The 20039-nt window shown below is 45.5% G+C and overlaps 2 protein-coding genes across 8 annotated transcripts in view; both read right to left on the reverse strand.

Annotated features, from left to right (window-relative positions):
- The window catches only part of slc30a6 (solute carrier family 30 member 6), a 109258-nt gene that overhangs the window by 6306 nt on the left and 82913 nt on the right, over window positions 1-20039 (reverse strand). For all 3 annotated transcript variants that reach the window (XM_042009888.1, XM_042009889.1, XM_042009890.1), the window contains 3 exons: window positions 19869-19904; window positions 17161-17255; window positions 6527-6575 (listed from right to left, as the gene is read on the reverse strand). In XM_042009888.1, coding sequence (XP_041865822.1) covers window positions 6527-6575; window positions 17161-17255; window positions 19869-19904 — 180 coding nt within the window. The remainder of the gene's footprint in view (window positions 1-6526; window positions 6576-17160; window positions 17256-19868; window positions 19905-20039) is intronic.
- On the reverse strand, window positions 4-6512 carry LOC121655317 (MAR-binding filament-like protein 1). Of its 5 annotated transcripts, XM_042009897.1 has the most exons (4): window positions 2517-2857; window positions 2254-2372; window positions 1883-2145; window positions 4-1570 (listed from the first exon to the last, which is right to left on the reverse strand). In XM_042009897.1, exons 1-4 carry the CDS (start codon window positions 2575-2577, stop codon window positions 1315-1317), a joined length of 699 nt encoding a protein of 232 aa, XP_041865831.1. In that variant the 5' UTR covers window positions 2578-2857; the 3' UTR covers window positions 4-1314. The 5 variants fall into 5 exon arrangements, 2 of the variants coding, with proteins under 2 accessions (XP_041865831.1, XP_041865830.1); XR_006013150.1 differs by lacking the exons at window positions 4-1570; window positions 1883-2145; window positions 2254-2372; window positions 2517-2857 and adding exons at window positions 2977-3021; window positions 3227-5542; window positions 5648-6512; XR_006013151.1 differs by lacking the exons at window positions 4-1570; window positions 1883-2145; window positions 2254-2372; window positions 2517-2857 and adding exons at window positions 3066-3154; window positions 3647-5542; window positions 5648-6512.

The raw sequence follows: 20039 nt of genomic DNA on the forward strand, positions 1-20039 counted from the left end.
CAAACAACAACAAAACAAACTGGATTAGTCAACATCAGCACCTACATTCATCTTCTGACCCTCAACGTTACACCCCCAAGATAAAGCAGCTCCTTAAAGAGACATTTCTGCTCCTGATCCATTACTCCCTCAGATTTCTGACTAAAATACAACGGCTTGTATTTTATTTTATTTAGGTTGAAGAAGGTTCAAGACATCCAGGAAATCTTTCTAAATATGATTTAGGAGCATATCGCTAAAGATAACTTCAGACGTGTTCCAGGTTGACCAGACGTTCCACTATGTAACGACTAAAGATGTTTTCTGGAAACCATTCATCAAGATCAAAGACATGTTGTTTAAGTCCTCCCTTTATTGTTTTGAGCTGTGTAATTAAAAACATCCAGTTACACCTGAAGGTTAATCAAGGTAAGAACATTTTCTATAAAACTTTCATCACATTCATTCAATTAAAATACAAAGTTTGCGGCTGTCTTTACCAAGGAAATTAGAGCCATTCTGGACAGTTATTGTGTATTTGACTGTTCAAATTGTTAAGGCATGCGGACAGGGAATGTGTTTTTACCGGTTTCCTGGGAAGAAACAGCAGCAAACCACCAGCTATGCAGGGTGGCAGAAACATCGCTAAGACAGAAATGTGGTGAGATGGAAACTCTGGACGTCTGATTTAATCAAGGCAAGAAAAGAAAAAGAGAATAAAAAAAAAGATTCAAGAAAGAAAAGAAAAAGAGAATAAAAAAAAAGGACAAAGAGAACAGAAAGAACAGATGAAGAGAAGAAAAGGAGGTGACAGAGAGAGAGAGAGAGAGAGAGAGAGAGAGAGAGAGAGAGAGAGAGAGAGAGAGAGAGATGAGTCTGATGGTCCCAGAAATCCTTTAATCCCTGATTATACACTGATATAATTGGACATGAGACCAACTGTTGGTGCAAACAGAGAGATCCGGATTAACTGCCAGAGACCACTGAGGAGACCAGAAACCACCACAGACCAGAAACTACTGCCGCTTGGATGACATCATTGTCTCCGTTAACCAAGCATCAGTCAGAATGTGAAGATGACCAAGCAAAGTTCTACTGAACAGTTTCCAGAAGCTCCTGCTTATTGACACGGTTTCATTCTTTTTATACTGAGATGAATCTCAGACGTTAACTAGAAGCACAGCGAAGCACAGCGAAGCACAGACCTCCACGAGACACAGTAATGTTTATGTTTACCAAAGGTTGTGGGTTTTATTGTTAAATTTGAAGCTCTGATTGCAAAATGATCCCCATCTCCAGATAGTAAAGAATCCTTTAAAACATTCCTGGTTAAAATTAAAGGCTAGGAGACAAATCTCCAGACTCATCTCCAGAAACCTGTTTCCACTCGTCTCCAGACCCTGTCTCCACTCGTCTCCAGACCCTGTCTCCACTCGTCTCCAGAGACCTGTTTCCACTCGTCTCCAGAAACCCGTCTCCAGACCCTGTATCCACTCGTCTCCAGACCCTGTCTCCACTCGTCTCCAGACCCTGTCTCCACTTGCCTCCAGAGACCTGTTTCCACTCGTCTCCAGAAACCCGTCTCCAGACCCTGTCTCCACTCGTCTCCAGACTCTGTTTCAACTTGTCTCCAGAGACCAGTCTGCACTCATCTCCAGAGACCTGTCTCCACTCGTCTCCAGAAACCTGTCTCCACTCGTCTCCAGAAACCTGTTTCCACTCGTGTCCAGACCCTGTCTCCACCCGTCTCCAGAGACCTGTTTCCACTCGTCTCCAGAAACCCGTCTCCAGACCCTGTCTCCACTCGTCTCCAGAGTCTTGTCTCCAGATTCTGTTTCAACTTGTTTCCAGAGACCTGTCTGCACTCATCTCCAGAGACCTGTCTCCACTCGTCTCCAGAAACCTGTCTCCACTCGTCTCCAGGGACCTGTTTCCACTCGTCTCCAGAAACCTGTTTCCACTCGTCTCCAGATCCTGTCTCCACTCGTCTCCAGAGACCTGTTTCCACTCGTCTCCAGAAACCCGTCTCCAGACCCTGTCTCCACTCGTCTCCAGAGTCTTGTCTCCAGACTGTTTCAACTTGTCTCCAGAGACCAGTCTGCACTCATCTCCAGAGACCTGTCTCCACTCGTCTCCAGAAACCTGTCTCCACTCGTCTCCAGAAACCTGTTTCCACTCGTGTCCAGACCCTGTCTCCACCCATCTCCAGAGTCTTGTCTCCAGATTCTGTTTCAACTTGTTTCCAGAGACCTGTCTGCACTCATCTCCAGACACCTGTCTCCACTCGTCTCCAGAAACCTGTCTCCACTCGTCTCCAGGGACCTGTTTCCACTCGTCTCCAGAAACCTGTTTCCACTCGTCTCCAGATCCTGTCTCCACTCGTCTCCAGAGACCTGTTTCCACTCGTCTCCAGAAACCCGTCTCCAGACCCTGTCTCCACTCGTCTCCAGAGTCTTGTCTCCAGACTGTTTCAACTTGTCTCCAGAGACCAGTCTGCACTCATCTCCAGAGACCTGTCTCCACTCGTCTCCAGAAACCTGTCTCCACTCGTCTCCAGAAACCTGTTTCCACTCGTGTCCAGACCCTGTCTCCACCCATCTCCAGAGTCTTGTCTCCAGATTCTGTTTCAACTTGTTTCCAGAGACCTGTCTGCACTCATCTCCAGAGACCTGTCTCCACTCGTCTCCAGAAACCTGTCTCCACTCGTCTCCAGGGACCTGTTTCCACTCGTCTCCAGAAACCTGTTTCCACTCGTCTCCAGATCCTGTCTCCACTCGTCTCCAGAGACCTGTTTCCACTCGTCTCCAGAAACCCGTCTCCAGACCCTGTCTCCACTCGTCTCCAGAGTCTTGTCTCCAGACTCTGTTTCAACTTGTCTCCAGAAACCTGTCTCCACTCGTCTCCAGGGACCTGTTTCCACTCGTCTCCAGAAACCTGTTTCCACTCGTCTCCAGAAACCTGTATCCATTCGTCTTCAGATCCTGTCTTCACTCGTCTCCAGAGACCTGTTTCCACTCGTCTCCAGAAACCCGTCTCCAGACCCTGTCTCTACTCGTCTCCAGAGTCTTGTCTCCAGACTCTGTTTCAACTTGTCTCCAGAGACCTGTCTGCACTCATCTCCAGAGACCTGTCTCCACTCGTCTCCAGAAACCTGTCTCCACTCATCTCCAGAAACCTGTTTCCACTCGTCTCCAGAAACCTGTCTCCACTCGTCTCCAGGGACCTGTTTCCACTCGTCTCTAGAAACCTGTTTCCACTCGTCTCCAGAGACCTGTTTCCACTCGTCTCCAGAAACCCGTCTCCACTCGTCTCCAGACCCTGTCTCCACTCGCCTCCAGAGACCTGTTTCCACTTGTCTCCAGAAACCCGTCTCCAGACCCTGTCTCCACTCGTCTCCAGAGTCTTGTCTCCAGACTCTGTTTCAACTTGTCTCCAGAAACCTGTCTCCACTCGTCTCCAGGGACCTGTTTCCACTCGTCTCCAGAAACCTGTTTCCACTCGTCTCCAGACCCTGTCTCCACTCGTCTCCAGAGACCTGTTTCCACTCGTCTCCAGAAACCCGTCTCCAGACCCTGTCTCCACTCGTCTCCAGACCCTGTCTCCACTCGTCTCCAGAGTCTTGTCTTCACTCGTCTCCAGGGACCTGTTTCCACTCGTCTCCAGAGACCTGTCTCCGCTTGTATTGATTCATATGTAGAGATTCATGGACATGACATCAGCTGGTAATTCTAATGTTTACATTCAGACAAGGAGGAAAATCTGATGACGGAACCTCCAGACCACGTCCAGATCTGATGAACCTTTTCTCCATCAAACACACATTTTTAAATCTGCATCCTTCCCAGTGGCAACACACACACACATGCACAGAGATGTCAGGCTTCCGGCTGGTAAGGACAAGAGAACAGCAGGCTTTATATAACCCAGTTGGCCCCCAGACCCTGTTCAGGTTAAACTGGGACAGACTGATGCTGCACATGCTCAGAAAAGCTGCTACGCACACACCAAACACTCACACAAAGCACACAGACGTACACGCCGTCTTTCACGCAGTCAAAGAGTAGAAACTAGGCTGGGACGTCCTGTTCACTTCTGTCCTCTCAGCCAATCACAGCCCAGTTCTGTTGCACAACTCTCCAGGCTGTCGCCCCGAGCAACCCACGCCGACTGAGCTGCCGACGCTGTGTGTGTGCGTGCATGTGTGTGTGCACAATATACTTCACCAGCTTCCATGTGGGAATGAGCAGCGGAATGTAATATTCATCACGTCGGTCAGCAGCTCTGGAGTCGGTCAACATGTTACTATGGCAACCGGCTTGTAGATGTAAAGCTGGACTGAGAATCAGCTGTTTGTTAAAATCAACATTATTTTAAGTCCATCAGCTCATTTTTGTCAGAAAGTGTTCCTCCTGACTTTATACTTAGTAAAAAAATAAATAAATAAATAAATAAAACATACCTTTCGCTTCTTCCAGAGATGAACTCTGAATTGAATGACACTGAAACTCAGTTTCAGTGTCATTCAATTTAGTGTCTAACTTAATCCTGTTCAACCATGTTTACCTTCTCTCACCTGAAACAACACCTGAACACAGTCCGGAACTTTCTGATGGATCATATTATTTCTGCTGTTTTAAGCTTCTAGTTTCTAGTTTCGAATATGATGTGTTTCTACTTGGATATGATGCGATTCTTCTTAGATTTGATGAGTTTCTACTTGAATATGATGCAGTTCTACTCGGATATGATCTGTTTCTACTTGGATATGACGCGTTTCTACTCGGATATGATCTGTTTCTACTCAGGTATGATATCTTTCTACTTGGATATGATGCATTTCTACTTGGATATGATGAGTTTCTACCCGAATATGATGTATTTCTACTTGGATATGATCTGTTTCTACCCGAATATGATGCATTTCTAGTTGGATATGATGAGTTTCTACTTGAATATGATGCGTTTCAACTCTGATATGATCTGTTTCTACTTGGATATGATGCAGTTCTACTTGGATATGATGCATTTCAACTTGGATATGATGCATTTCAACTTGGATATGATCTGTTTCTACTTGGATGTGATGCATTTCTTCTCGGATACGGTCTGTTTCTACTTGGATATGATGCATTTCTACTTGGATATGATGCATTTCAACTTGGATATGATCTGTTTCTACTTGGATGTGATGCATTTCTGCTCGGACATGATGTGTTTCTACTTGGATGTGATGCATTTCTGCTCGGACATGATGTGTTTCTACTTGGATGTGATGCATTTCTACTCGGATATGATCTGTTTCTACTTCGATATAATCTTTTTCTACTTGGATGTGATGCATTTCTGCTCGGACATGATCTGTTTCTACTTGGATATGATGCATTTCAACTCGGATATGATCTGTTTCTACTTGGATGTGATGCATTTCTACTCGGATATGATCTGTTTCTACTTCGATATAATCTTTTTCTACTTGGATGCGATGCAGTTCTGCTCGGGTTTGATCTGTTTCTACTTGGATGTGATTCATTTCTGCTCGGATATGATCTGTTTCTACTTGGATGTGATGCAGTTCTACTTGGATATGATGAGTTTCTACCCGAATATGATGCATTTCTTCTCGGATACGGTCTGTTTCTACTTGGATATGATGCATTTCTACTTGGATATGATGCATTTCAACTTGGATATGATCTGTTTCTACTTGGATGTGATGCATTTCTGCTCGGACATGATGTGTTTCTACTTGGATGTGATGCATTTCTGCTCGGACATGATGTGTTTCTACTTGGATGTGATGCATTTCTACTCGGATATGATCTGTTTCTACTTCGATATAATCTTTTTCTACTTGGATGTGATGCATTTCTGCTCGGACATGATCTGTTTCTACTTGGATATGATGCATTTCAACTCGGATATGATCTGTTTCTAATTGGATGTGATGCATTTCTACTCGGATATGATCTGTTTCTACTTCGATATAATCTTTTTCTACTTGGATGCGATGCAGTTCTGCTCGGGTTTGATCTGTTTCTACTTGGATGTGATTCATTTCTGCTCGGATATGATCTGTTTCTACTTGGATGTGATGCATTTCTGCTCGGATATGATATAATCTGAGTCTTTTTATTTTGCTTGAGACAAATGAAATCAGGGTTAGTGGAGAAACTGGAACTTTTTGATAAAAATGGTTAAAATGAGCCTCAGATTCTAAAAAGTTCAGGAACTAGTTAGTTCAGATGATGACATGACGTCTGACTGACCCCCCAGCCCAGACCCCAGATGTTCATGTTACGCATCCTGAAATCAATGAGCCATTGTGTTGGTGTGTAGCCAGATAGGCCACGCCCCCTCTGACTCGCCTGAGGAGGACTATATGTGGCGTTATCAACACACACCCAGACGTATGGACGCAGCGTGAGGAGAATGACGGGTAGTTTCACCACTGCTGTGTGTGCACGTATCAGAGTGTGTGTTGAGTCAGGGTAAACTGAGAGCTGCTGATGAAGGCGACAGACAGGAAGGATGAGGAAGATGATCTTACCTTCGGCTGAGGTCGGCCACATGTTCCTGAAGCCAGCTGCTGCTGGCGGCTGCAGAGAGACAGAAGATTCATTATTACATAGCAGAACAACAACATCTGGGATCTAACAGGAATCCCCTGAACATGTGGTGATTGATTATTGGTTATAGCTGATGAGTTCCTGATCAGAATCGATCTGTGTGACTGTAAATGAATCCTGATTTCAGCTTGTTCAGTTTCAGAAGAATCAGGAACCAGCTGTTTCCTTAATTTTCTCTCTCTCTTTTGTTGATTTTGTTTCCTATCTGGTCCTGTCCAGCACGGTGGCGGCAGAATGATGGTCTGGCTGCTGTGTTGTGTTGAACACATTTGAGAAGCTTTATGGGTATAAGGCTCCTCTTGACAATCTGATTTATTTTAAATATAAATATATATGTATTTAATGTATAATTTCCTGCAGCTTTTACAGGTAAACTTAGTAGACAATCATCAGGAGTTCCTAAAAAATAACCAAGACAGCAACAACAACATGTATCACAACAACAACCAAAGAGCCAGAAACACACACACCTGAACCAACGCATCTCTTAGTGTATAAACCTACTGGACACCTCAGTGCTGAGTCAGCATGCAGAGGATGAGGAATGAGGAGGATCAGAGATGAGGCCACACCTCTACGGAGGCTAGAGGCAGACTAGGGCGGCCCAGAGACCCGGCCATCGGCAGCAATCCTGGAACACCAACCCAAGCCCCCCCACCTCGAGGACCACCCCGGACTCACCCAGAGAGGGGAAGGAAGGCCCCAGCCAGAGTCCCCATGGTCATGGGGTACAGGCCCCACCGGGCCAAGATCAGCAACCACCGACCCCGCCAGGCTCCGGCCATACAGGGCGGCCAGAGCGAAGGGCCCTGAGCCCCAAGAACCCAGAGGCAGCCCCCAAGAGAACCAGGCCCCTCCAGACAACCACGTGTCATGGGCCAGTACTACAATGCTACAGCTGCATCACCATGGGAACCAGGGCATCATCGACCACGCTCCCATCCTCTTACCCCTCCCCCCTTTCCTGTTACACCCTCCTCCCCCCACCATCCTTTCTCTAGCCACTCCCGCCCTACCCCACCCACCCATTATCCCCATCTACCTGCCCCGTAACCCCTAACTCACAGCCTCCCCTGTACTGTACCCACGAACATTCACTTTCACACACCACATCACACTTAACCCTCCAATCATGCCCTATGGGAGACATGTCCAGTGGACCAGAGCCCCAAAACCAGCCCCCCATGGCCAGTAGCCCCCATCAGCACAGCCAGCCTGGAGCCCGGTCCCTGAGGCAACCACCTCCCTCTGCCTGCCCCCAGTGGGGCCCAGGAAACAGGTGTGTGAGAGGTCCCCATTGCCCTCACCCTCCCTGCTCATGGCTGTGAAGTGTGTGTTATTAACAATTAAAATTGAGGGGCAGTGACCACACCATGCTGGAAGTGAGGCCACACGATAAGCCTCACTGACCATGAACTACATGACACACCCCCCAGACGTTGTTTGTGTTATGTTCTTGTGTTTTGGTGTCTAAGTGTAATTAAAACTGAGAGGCGAGTCGCCACAGGGTGGAGCCGAGGAGGCCACTTAGACGCCCCTCCACTTCACCCCGCATTACATGCATGCCCCCCAAGTCCCTACGTGTGTGTGTGAGAGAAAGAGGGGAAGGAGAGGGGTCCAACCCCAGAAGGCCCCACCCACCACATGCCTAGGGGGGAAGGAGAGGAGTAGGAGGACAGTGGGAGAGCCCAGACCTGTGGCCCACCACCCCCAGGCCCACCCTGGGCACCAGAACCCCCAACCAGGCACCCCCACCATCATCCAATCCCCAAAACAACGAGGTCACAGTCCTCCACCTACACTAAGTAATGGAGCTAAGCACAGGGGACCAGAGGGAATGAGATTCAGTTAAATAGTTCTTTGAGGAAGCAGACATTGTCTCAGTACTGATGTGGTCAACTAAGAGATTCCTAAACTGCTGAATACACAGATTATTTTTGTTTTTCCAGTTCACAAGGATAGTTTTCTTTGTGATGCATAATGCTGTGCGTATCATGTGTGCAGAGTAAATTGCCATATTAATGTCACCCAAGTCACTTAGTAGACACAGTGCGGGGATTGTAGGAATATTACATTTAAACCATGTTGACATGTCCACACATACCTGAAGCTAGAACCTGCGGACAGGTGTGCAGGACCACAAGGCATGGAGATAGTTGTCTGGTGTGTTTTCATTGCAGTGTGTGCAGATGTTTGATTGTGACAGACCCATCCTGAACATCCTTTGTCCTGTATAATGAGTTCTATGCAGAATTTTGAATTGTATTAGTTGCATATTTGAATTCTTAGTCATTTTAAAGGTGTTTAAACATATTTGTGACCATTTATCTTTATTAAAGTTACTGGATAAGTCACCCTCCCATTTTGAAGTTGGAAGACAGATTGAGTCTTCTAGTTTGGATAATAGTCTATATGTTTTTAATAATAGCTTTGGGGCATTGAGATTCATGAATCTGCTATTACGTAAAGATGGCTGCCGGCAGGATGTCTCGTCTATCTGTCCGTGTCTGAGTCTGTCTATATTGATACTCTTTAAGCTTTGTAAGCACTTTTAATTGCAGTCTTGAATGGCAACACTTTTCTGGAAGTTACCTGATCGTATCCCCGAGGGTTGATCTGGTCTTTTGTCTGCAAGGCCTGCCGCTCAGGTGTTGCTGTACCTGGGTTAGTCCTCAGCTAGCTGACTCGGCTAACGGCGCAACCGCTGCTCCTCGGCGACTTTGTGGTCTCACGGCTTGTCGTGGCTGGTTCAGCGTTGGATCCCTTGGCTACCTGTACAGCACGGCTTTTCCAAGCCCGGTGATTGGCTGCTTCTGTGGTTAGCATCGTGGTATGCGGTCCGGCTTGTTGTGCGGCCGGCCGCGCTGCGCTTCCTACTGGCTTCGGCGGACGAGGTTTTGTGCAGCTCTTTGACTCTAACTCTCTGCTCGCGGTTATGCCTTCAATAAAGGTTAAACAACGACTTTCCCTCGGTGCTGCCATCTGGCGCTTGTTAATTATTCTCATGCTTTTTATCTCTGGGAATGTTCACCCAAATCCTGGTCCTGGTATAGATAGTCCTACTGCTACTTCACAACTGTTATTCAGAGACTTCTGTAACCGCAAATCCTTGGGGTTTTTACACGTAAATATCTGCAGCCTTCTAAATCCAAAGCATTTTGATCATTTAAAAACATTGTTACATACTGCTAATCCTGATGTTTTAGCTGTTTCCGAGTCCTGGTTAAAAAAAAGTGTCACTGATCAGGACATATTTATACCAGGTTATAATGTATTTCATAAAGACAGAGCCACTAGGGGCGGTGGTGTAGCCATGTATGTTAAAGATCATTTGCAATGTGCTGCTGTTCTATCTAAGTCTGTCCCCAAACAGTTTGAGTTGCTGATATTAAAGCTTAGACTTTCAGCCAGTTTTGTTCTCACTGTTGCTGTCTGCTACAGAGCACCTTCTGCACCAGCTTCTGCACTCTCAGCCATTAGTCAGCTCCTTGTACCATTCACAACCTCTGAGTTTGTTCTTTTGGGTGATTTAAACTGGGATATGGTTAACCCTCCTGACACAGTTTTGCAGCAATTTGATGCTCTAAATCTTACTCAATTAATATCTGAGCCCACCAGACCAAATCTAAAATCTCCCTCATCTTCCACGCTGATTGACCTCATTCTCACCAACACCCCATCTAACTATCAGTCTGGTGTTTTCAGCCAAATAAGCGATCACTGTGCTATTGCCTGTGTAAGCATTGGCTGTTCAGTCAAAAGACCCCCAGTCATTGTAAACAAGCGCTCTCTCAAGAATCTTAACATGCAAGCCTTTCTTCAGGATGTTGAGGTGGTGACCTGGGATAGAGTTGGCTCTGCTCCCTCCCTGGATGAGGCATGGTATTTTTTCAAAAATACATTCAGTCTAATTGTCAATAAACATGCTCCATTGAGAAAATGCAGAATCAAGAATAGTTATAGCCCCTGGTTTTCCCATGATCTGGCTGAACTTATCCATCATAAGAACACCCTTTGACGGAAAGCCCGCTCCACACAATCCCCGGCGGACTGGCTTGCCTTTCGGCAATTCAGGAACAAAACAACACAGGCCATCAGGAACGCTAAAATCTCCCATTTTAAGGAGAAATTTTCCACCTGTGGCTCTGATGCGAAGAAGTTCTGGAAAACCGTCAAGATCATGGAGAATAAGCTTGCCTCCCCTCAGCTACCAATCTCTATGATATTCAATGACATTGTTATTACTGATAAGGCTCGTATGGCCTTACTCCTCAATCATCGCTTTGTCAATGCGGCCCAAGTTTCCCCTGTCTCAGGTCCAGACTTGGCTTCAGCAAGTGAGGTCGACTCAGCCTCATTAGATTTTCAGCCTTCTCCACTGAACAACACACCTTTTTCCTTCTCACCTTTCTCCATCTCGGAAGTGCAGGATGAGCTCACTAAGCTGGATCCGAACAAATCTGCTGGCCTTGATGGTCTTCATTCCAGGTTCCTGAAAGCAGCTGCTCACATTATTGCAGCACCTGTCACAAGTCTGTTTAATAGGTCCTTACAGTACTCCATCCTCCCCTCCGACTGGAAATCAGCCATGGTTTCTCCACTCTTCAAAGGTGGCTGTGGCACGAATCCAAACTGTTACCGACCCATCTCCATACTTCCGTGTTTAGCCAAGGTCCTGGAGAAGCTAGTGCTCAAACAACTAAACTGCTTCCTTGACTCAAACCACATTCTGTCTGACCTGCAGTCTGGCTTTTGGCCTGGCCATGGATGTATAACAGCCACCGCGAAGGTCCTGGATGATGTCATAACAGCACTAGACTCCAAGCAGGTCTGCTTAGCCACCTTTATTGACCTTGCCAAGACATTTGATTCAGTTGACCATAAGATCCTTCTACAAAGGCTCTCCAGTATTGGTCTGTCCATCTCCTGCTGTGACTGGTTCTCCAGCTTCCTTTCTGACTGTGCACAGTTAGTGAAAGCAAAAAATATCATGTCAGAAGCACTCATTATCTCAAAAGGTGTGCCTCAAGGGTCTATTCTGGGCCCCACCCTTTTCTCCATTTACATCAATGACATAGATAAAGCTGCTGGCAGCTCTCGGATCCACCTGTATGCCGATGACACCATTTTGTATTCAGTCGGCCCCCCTCCACAAGCTGCTGCAGCTGTTCATCAACTCAGCCTCTCTTCAGTAGAGCAGTCCTTCCACAACCTCCACCTTCGCCTCAACTCCAGTAAAACAAAGTGCATCCTTTTTAGTCGGAAAACTGGCGCTGACACCCTACCAATACTCACCTGCCTAGACGGCACGGCTTTGGATTATGTCAACTCCTATAAGTACCTGGGCATCTGGCTGGATTCATCTCTGTCATTCGTCACCCACATCAATAATCTTCACGCCAAAATAAAAGCCAGATTAGCCTTTCTTTTCCGTAATAAAGCCTCTTTCACTCACGCAACCAAATGCACTTTAGTCAAATTGACTTTACTCCCAATTTTTGACTATGGTGACATCATTTATAAAATGGCATCAAGCTCAGCCCTTAAAAAACTAGACACTCTCTACCACTCAGCCATACGCTTTGCCACAAACGCCCCTTTCCACACCCACCACTGTGATCTCTATAAATTGGTGGGCTGGCCCTCCCTTCACACTCGGCGACTCCATCATTGGTTTCTTTTTATTTACAAGTCAATCTTACACAAGACACCTTTCTATCTCTCATCTCTTCTCCACTTCGCTCACAGCACTTATCACACCAGGTCATCCGAATTTATTAAGCTCATCATTCCCAAAACCGCCACTGTTTTCGGCCGTAACGCCTTCCACTTTGCCGCTGCAAATGACTGGAACACACTGCAGAACACTCTCAAACTTCCATCTCTGATATCTGTTTCTCTGTTTAGACAGAGACTTCAACAGATTATTGTAGATACTTGTTCCTGCTGATGATGCTGACTCTCCCTTAGATACAAACATTTCTCCACTACTTTTTCTTTCACATAGATCTGTCTTATATACTGTGTTCTACTCCCTTTCCCCCTTTAATTTTTATATATTTGTACTCACTCTGCGCTTTTTTAATTTGTATTGTAGCATTGTGGTCCTGTGTATGCACAGTTGTATGTTTGTATGTATGTATGTTATTTATTCCTGCTGGGGCCTCTTGGCCAGTTCATGTTTGTAAATGAGAACTGGTTCTCAAACATTTTTTTTACCTGGTTAAATAAAGGTTAAATAAAAAAAAAAAATTCTGCCACCCTGATAGGTAGCTGTAAGTTTAATTGATTAATGGTATAAACCCGTTCTGCTACATTGGCAAAATGGCATCCGTTAACTGTGCGTAGTGTTTATATATAACTCCTGAAGTGGCTGCACGTTGTATGGACATGTTAAACCAAACAGCTGCTCAGTTCACCTGCATCTATGATTTTGTTGTGGATCATTTTAACAGCAAACTAAAGTCAGCCATCGATGCTGCAGCTCCACTTAACACTAAAGTAATAAAATCCAAACCCATGCCACCGTGGAGACATGAACTAATCAAAGACCTCAAAAGAAACTGCAGGAAAACTGAGGGAAAATGGAGGAAAACAAAATCAATTTTTATCATTATTTTAAAAGAACTCAAAACCTACAATAGGTAAAACAGTTAAACAGGCCAGAACATTTATTTTAGAAATAGATTTTAACCCCAAATTCCTTTAGAGGACAACTGATCTTTAAATAAACAGATTCTAACCAGCCATCCAGGCCTGCATCAGATGCTGCATGAGAGGACTTTGCAGACCACTTCAGAAATAAGATCGATGCTACTAGATCAACCTTCAATGACATGTTGACTTTAACAGACCTGAACTCTGATTTTACCCGAGGAAACACTGGAGAGTTTGTCCTGTTTGATGTCCAGTTTTCTCCCAACTAAACCCACAACCTGCCTTTTAGACCCAGTTCCCACATCACTTTTAAAACATTTCATGGTTCCTTTGAGCGCGAGCTTTTAGACGTGGTGAACTAGTCCCTTCAGACGGGCGTCTTCCCATCTGCCTTTAGAACGGCGGTGGTAAGGCCCTTCTGAGGAAGAGGAATTTAGACCCAGACATTCTTGATAACTACAGAATTGCATCCACCGCGCCATTTTTAATTAAAATGATAAAAAAAAAGGTCTTTATGCAATTACATGAGTTTTTGCCTAAACACAAGATTTTAGAAAAATATCAGTCTGGTTTTAGGACAAACCCCAGTTTTAAAGATTGTTAATGGTCTTAGATTTAACTCAGACTCACAGAAACTTTCTGTCCTGGTTTTACTGGATCTTAGAGCCATCTTCAGTACAGCAGATCACCAGGTTTTATCAGACAGACTCAGAAGTCTGGTGGGCCTCTCAGGTACTGTTTTACTCCTATCTCACCAATCAAAAATTCTTTGTAAGTGTGGATGCCTGCTCCTCAGAAATCCATGAAATAAAACGTGGGGTTCCCCAGGGACCAGTTCTAGGCCCGATTCTTTTTAATCTGTCCATGTTGTCTCTTGGGGACGTCATCAGGAGACCCGGAGTTGGTTTCCACAGCCTGCCAGAGAACCTCAGGGCTGCAGAGACTGTTGATGCTTTTAAAAAGATGCTCAAGACCTTTTTAGTTTCTACCTGAATTTGATTTAATTTGATCTAATTCATGTCTTAGTTTTATGTTACTTTATTTCATTCTATCACATCATTTTTGTTTGCGGATGTGTGTGGACGTCTGTGTGACTGCGTGAGAGATAATAATGAGTGAGTGTTTTAATTACTATGTTACTTACTTTGGTGTGTGAAGGCTTGTTTTACTTCAACATGCAAAAACTGTTTTTACCATGTAAAGCACTCTGTGCTGCCGCTGGCAGGCAAAACACTTTACAAATAAAAGTTTGCTTCATTCTGGATTTTTAGCTGATTTTAGGGCAGAATGCGGGTAGTGTTGTTTTTGCTTAAACTTCAGTGTGATGCATTACACACTTAAACATAGTAAAACTGGGCAAAGACCCACTGTCAGCATTAGCGTCATCTGTCCCGTTTACAGATAGATCACCTGATACCTAGTATCATAGGTCTGAGGACGTCTTTAATCTTGGAAACCCCGGAGCGTCGGACCACTGGGATTGTGTCATCGGCATCGAACTGTCGGCATCAAGCCGTCAGGGTCGAGCCACTGGCGTGTTCTTCCCCAGCAGAATATAAATATGACCCAATCTTGTTTAAAAAAAGACCAGCTGGGCTCATCGTCGCACCTTCAATGTGCGGCGACGTGGCCGAGCATGACGCTCCTGTCGGGTCGAAGGCCTCCACATCCCGCTCAGGAGGAGTGTGTGTGCGCTCGCCACGGAGTGTGTGTTTTGTTTGTTTTCCAGCAGGGTGAGTCAGTCCAAACAAACATTTTAATGGAGTGACTTATTTATGATCTGTGTCTACGAGGACAAACAACGTGGCACCCCCCCCCCCCCCCAACCCCCACCGCCGTCTGGAACACGGTTACATAATGTACTTTAGTCCATCACAGTGCATGTACGTGCATGTGCGTACCAAGTGCAAACGTGTGTGTGCTGGGCTGAAGTGTCAATGTTTGTGTGTTCATCTCTCCAAAATGTCAAAAGTTAAGCGAGACTGAAGTAGAAACACAAGCAGAAAAGTCACGCACACACAGGAACACACGAGCACACAGCCACGCACACACAGGAAGACACGAGCACACAGCCACGCACACACAGGAACACACACGCACACAGCCACACACACACAGGAACACACGAGCACACTGCCACGCACACCAGGAACACACGAACACAGAGTCACGCACACACAGGAACACACGAGCACAGAGCCACGCACACACAGGAACACACGAGCACACAGCCACACACACACAGGAACACATGAGCACACAGCCACGCCCACGAGCACACAGCCACGCACACACAGGAACACACGAGCACACAGCCACGCACACACAGGAACACACTGACCTCATTCAATCGGGGGGGGGGGGGGTTAAGTGGGAGGAAGGAAAACCATAGAAGAAGAAGAGATGCCATGAGCAGTGAGGCAGTGAGGTTGGTTACATTCACAGTTATCAGATTATTTCACACACATAAGTACTGACATAACTTGGTGCTATGTTTTAAATAGTTGCTACTGTGGGAACTCCTTTACTAAGTGTTAGCTGCTAATGTGGGAGCCTGCTGTATTAGTGTTAGCTGCTAATGTGGGAGCCTGCTATATTAGTTTTAGCTGCTAATGTGGGAGCCTGCTATATTAGTGTTAGCTGCTAATGTGGGAGCCTGCTGTATTAGTTTTAGCTGCTAATGTGGGAGCCTGCTGTATTAGTGTTAGCTGCTAATGTGGGAGCCTGCTATATTAGTGTTAGCTGCTAATGTGGGAGCCTGCTATATTAGTGTTAGCTGCTAATGTGGGAGCCTGCTGTATTAGTGTTAACTGCTAATGTGGGAGCCTGCTGTATTAGTTTTAGCTGCTAATGTGGGAGCCTGCTGTATTAGTTTTAGCTGCTAATGTGGGAGCCTGCTGTATTAGTTTTAGCTGCTAATGTGGGAGCCTGCTATATTGGTGTTAGCTGCTAATGTGGGAGCCTGCTGTATTAGTTTTAGCTGCTAATGTGGGAGCCTGCTGTATTAGTTTTAGCTGCTAATGTGAGAGCCTGCTGTATTAGTTTTAGCTGCTAATGTGGGAGCCTGCTGTATTAGTGTTAGCTGCTAATGTGGGAGCCTGCTGTATTAGTTTTAGCTGCTAATGTGGGAGCCTGCTATATTAGTGTTAGCTGCTAATGTGGGAGCCTGCTGTATTAGTTTTAGCTGCTAATGTGGGAGCCTGCTATATTAGTGTTAGCTGCTAATGTGGGAGCCTGCTGTATTAGTGTTAGCTGCTAATGTGGGAGCCTGCTGTATTAATTTTAGCTGCTAATGTGAGAGCCTGCTGTATTAGTTTTAGCTGCTAATGTGGGAGCCTGCTGTATTAGTGTTAGCTGCTAATGTGGGAGCCTGCTATATTAGTGTTAGCTGCTAATGTGGGAGCCTGCTGTATTAGTGTTAGCTGCTAATGTGGGAGCCTGCTATATTAGTGTTAGCTGCTAATGTGGGAGCCTGCTGTATTAGTTTTAGCTGCTAATGTGGGAGCCTGCTGTATTAGTTTTAGCTGCTAATGTGGGAGCCTGCTGTATTAGTTTTAGCTGCTAATGTGGGAGCCTGCTATATTAGTGTTAGCTGCTAATGTGGGAGCCCGCAATTATAGCTTTACCTCTTAAAAAGGTAGCACAGATTCTTAGCGTTATTGTTAATGTGGGAGCCCGCGGTTTTAGCTTTAAATACTAACGTGGTAACAGAGTCTTAGCATTAACTGCTAATATTGGAGCCCACGGTTTTAGCTTTAGCTATTAACATGGTAGCACAGAGTCTAGCGTTAACTGCTAATATGGGAGCCCGCAGTTTTAGTGTTGCTGCTATTGCTATTCAGAGACAAAGGCTAGAAGCAGCTAGAACTGGAGATAAACTGTTTTAACTGGGACGTACCTTCAGAGACGAAGGTGAAGGGCTTGTTCCTGATGGACAGCAACGTCAGTAGGTTGAAGAAGAGGGCGACGAAGGTCCCGACCAATAGGCGGCCTCTGCAGAGAGAAAACAAACATGGCAGACACATTAGAAGTCTCTTCAGACTCTTTTTTCTGACTCCCTGAATGTTTCCCAACTGATCGTGAAGATTGATCAGTGATCAATGAGATATGTGATGCTCCAGTTCCTTCCACCAGCCTCTCTGAACACGATGTATTGATCCACGAAACGAGACTGAGTCACATGACGCTAAATATCAGCGTATTATATTCAGTATTGATACATTTCCCGAAGCTAATAGGGTCAGAGTGAATTTTCTAGATCACTGTTACTCAGTTTGGTTCTACAAGGGCCGCCTATGCAGGTTGTCAATGTTTCCTGCTCCAACACACTTGATTGTGCAGAACTTCATAGGCTGTTGGATCCATTTAATTTGCATCAATTGTGTTGGAGCGGGGAAACATTAAAAAACTGCAGGATAGCTGCCCTTGTAGAACCTATTTGAGTATCCCTGTTCTAGACTACCTGTAGACCACCGCCTCTGCAGAAATCCCAGTACAGCCAGTACAAAATGGTGCAGCCACACTGGAGGTGTTTGGTTTTAGTGCAAAACATGGATAATGTGTGAATTTCTCTCAGCAGGACAGTTTTATTGTTGCAGTTCTTTCTTCTTTATCGATTCCCAAAGGAAGAAGAACGTCGTCAGAGATGGCTTTCATGGACTTTGGATGTTTTCAGCTATTTGCAAGGTTTGACCGAGTAAGGGCTTCAACCAGTTCAGAGCCGTTTTAAACTAGACAACCACGAACAAATTAACAGAAAGAACTGCAACAATAAAACTGTCCTGCTGAGAGAAATTCACACATTATCCATGTTTTGCACTAAAACCAAACACCTCCAGTGTGGCTGCACCATTTTGTACTGGCTGTATTGGGATTTCTGCAGAGGCGGTGGGCTACAGGTAGTCTAGAACAGGGATACTCAAATAGGTTCTACAAGGGCCGCTATCCTGCAGTTTTTTAATGGTTACCCGCTCCAACACAACTGATGCAAATTAAATGGATCCAACAGCCTATGAAGTTCTGCACAATCAAGTGTGTTGGAGCAGGAAACATTGACAACCTGCATAGGCGGCCCTTGTAGAACCAAACTGAGTAACAGTGATCTAGAAAGTTCACTCTGACCCTATTAGCTTCGGGTTTCTGCTGTTGCTGGTTTTATGACATATTGTGCACAACAGGCAGCTGGCTGCACCACAAACCCACAATCTTTCCTTTCTGGCCCGTTTCTCTCAGCCAAGCCATCTCCACTAACATCTCCAGCCCTTACTGCAGAGACGTCCCTGGTCACATGCTAAACACCCAGCTAGCGTGTTTCTCTTCTTCGTGTTTTAAACAGCTCAATGACCAATCACAAGGAGCTCTAGGTTTAGTCGCATGCGTATTCCAGCTGTTACGGAGCGAATCAACATAGATGAAGGCGGCAGGTAAAGAAACACCACTCATGAGTAATAAGCAGCGAATAGACACTGACTGAAGAAGCTGTCGTCAGACGTTATTGGTCCGCTGCCCATGTGGACTTACTGAGTTTCATTCATCCAGAGAAACGTCTAGCATCATCACTTCCATTCATGTCATCAGAGCCAGTTTGTGATGTTCTTCCAACAGTTAAAACACAAGTTCAGGTGAACCTCATGCTGACAGGTGTCTGCGGTAAAGCCCCACCCACTTCTCTGATTGGCTAGTATGATGGCTGTGTTGAGCTTTATTGGTGTACTTACCCATTCCTGCTACTATTTACCTGCTATCCTCACTAAACCAACTCCAGCTCAGCTGCTTTGTGGCGCCACCGTGCATCAGAAACGTCTTCTTGGCTTTATTCCAGCCATAGAGGAGCATTATTTTTCTTCTTCTCACACACACATAGAACTTTCTGCTCACTGGTTGATCTTTGGCTGCTCCTGATTGGACGTTACCGTCAATCTAAGCTCTCTGATTGGTGGAAAGTCTGACAGGAAGTGGCTTCATCTTCATGTCCAGGTCTAAATAGAGGTCTCTTAGCAACATAGTAGTGATGGTGATGTTTTTATGGTGAAATGTGATAAATAATGCTGTTATCATGGATCATTGTGGATTTACCAGATAGAGTCTCTGAATAAAACTACATTTAGTGGCTGGATTGTAAACCTCCTGGACGGGATAGAAATGCTGGAAAACCTCCTTAGATCAGCTAAAAGGTAAAATATCCATCACATTTACCCCACAGAGATACACACCACCGCTGCTGAGACGCTGGTGGTGGTGATGGAAGGGATCTGGAGGAGTTTTAAGGGTTAAATCAGTAAAATGAGCTGGAACAGAATCGTCTTGGTCTGCTTCGTCTTCTAGTTTCATACGCTGGTATAAAAACATAAGTAAATAAATAAATAAGGGAGTTGCTGTGCCCGAGGCCAGCCTCCACGCGGTCTGGATGTGGACGGATATAGATCCTGTCAGAGCGTGAAGTCCACGATGAACATGTCCGTCAGTCTCGGTGACAGTCTGAATCTGTCCAGTTCGGTTGTTTGTTCGTTCTGACAGCAGCTGTGTGTGTGTCGTCCTTAGAGACATGCAGCAGCGTCTCCTGTTGTGTGTGTTCATTTTAGATGTGTGTGGAGGGATAATACTCACGTATGGACCTCAGGCTGCTCCATTAGGCGCTCCACACTAACAAGACACAAACAAACACAGTAAACAAACACAGTAAACAACAGCAGCCAGGTGGGTCTACTCCATCCTCGGTGGGACGTGATGGAGACTCATGAAACAGATGAGAGGAGACAAGCAGCCAATGGACAGAAG

Source organism: Melanotaenia boesemani, chromosome 16 (genome assembly GCF_017639745.1).
Source record: "Melanotaenia boesemani isolate fMelBoe1 chromosome 16, fMelBoe1.pri, whole genome shotgun sequence".
Classification (NCBI taxonomy): Eukaryota; Metazoa; Chordata; class Actinopteri; order Atheriniformes; family Melanotaeniidae; genus Melanotaenia; species Melanotaenia boesemani.

Coding starts and splice junctions, on each gene's coding strand:
- LOC121655317 (XM_042009896.1), bottom strand. CDS start 6,076: ATGCATCACATCCAAGTAGAAACAGATCATATCCGAGCAGAAATGAAT. Junction 5,543..5,647: donor TCCAAGTTGAAATGCATCAT/ATCCAAGTAGAA, acceptor GAACTGCATCAC/ATCCAAGTAGAAACAGATCA.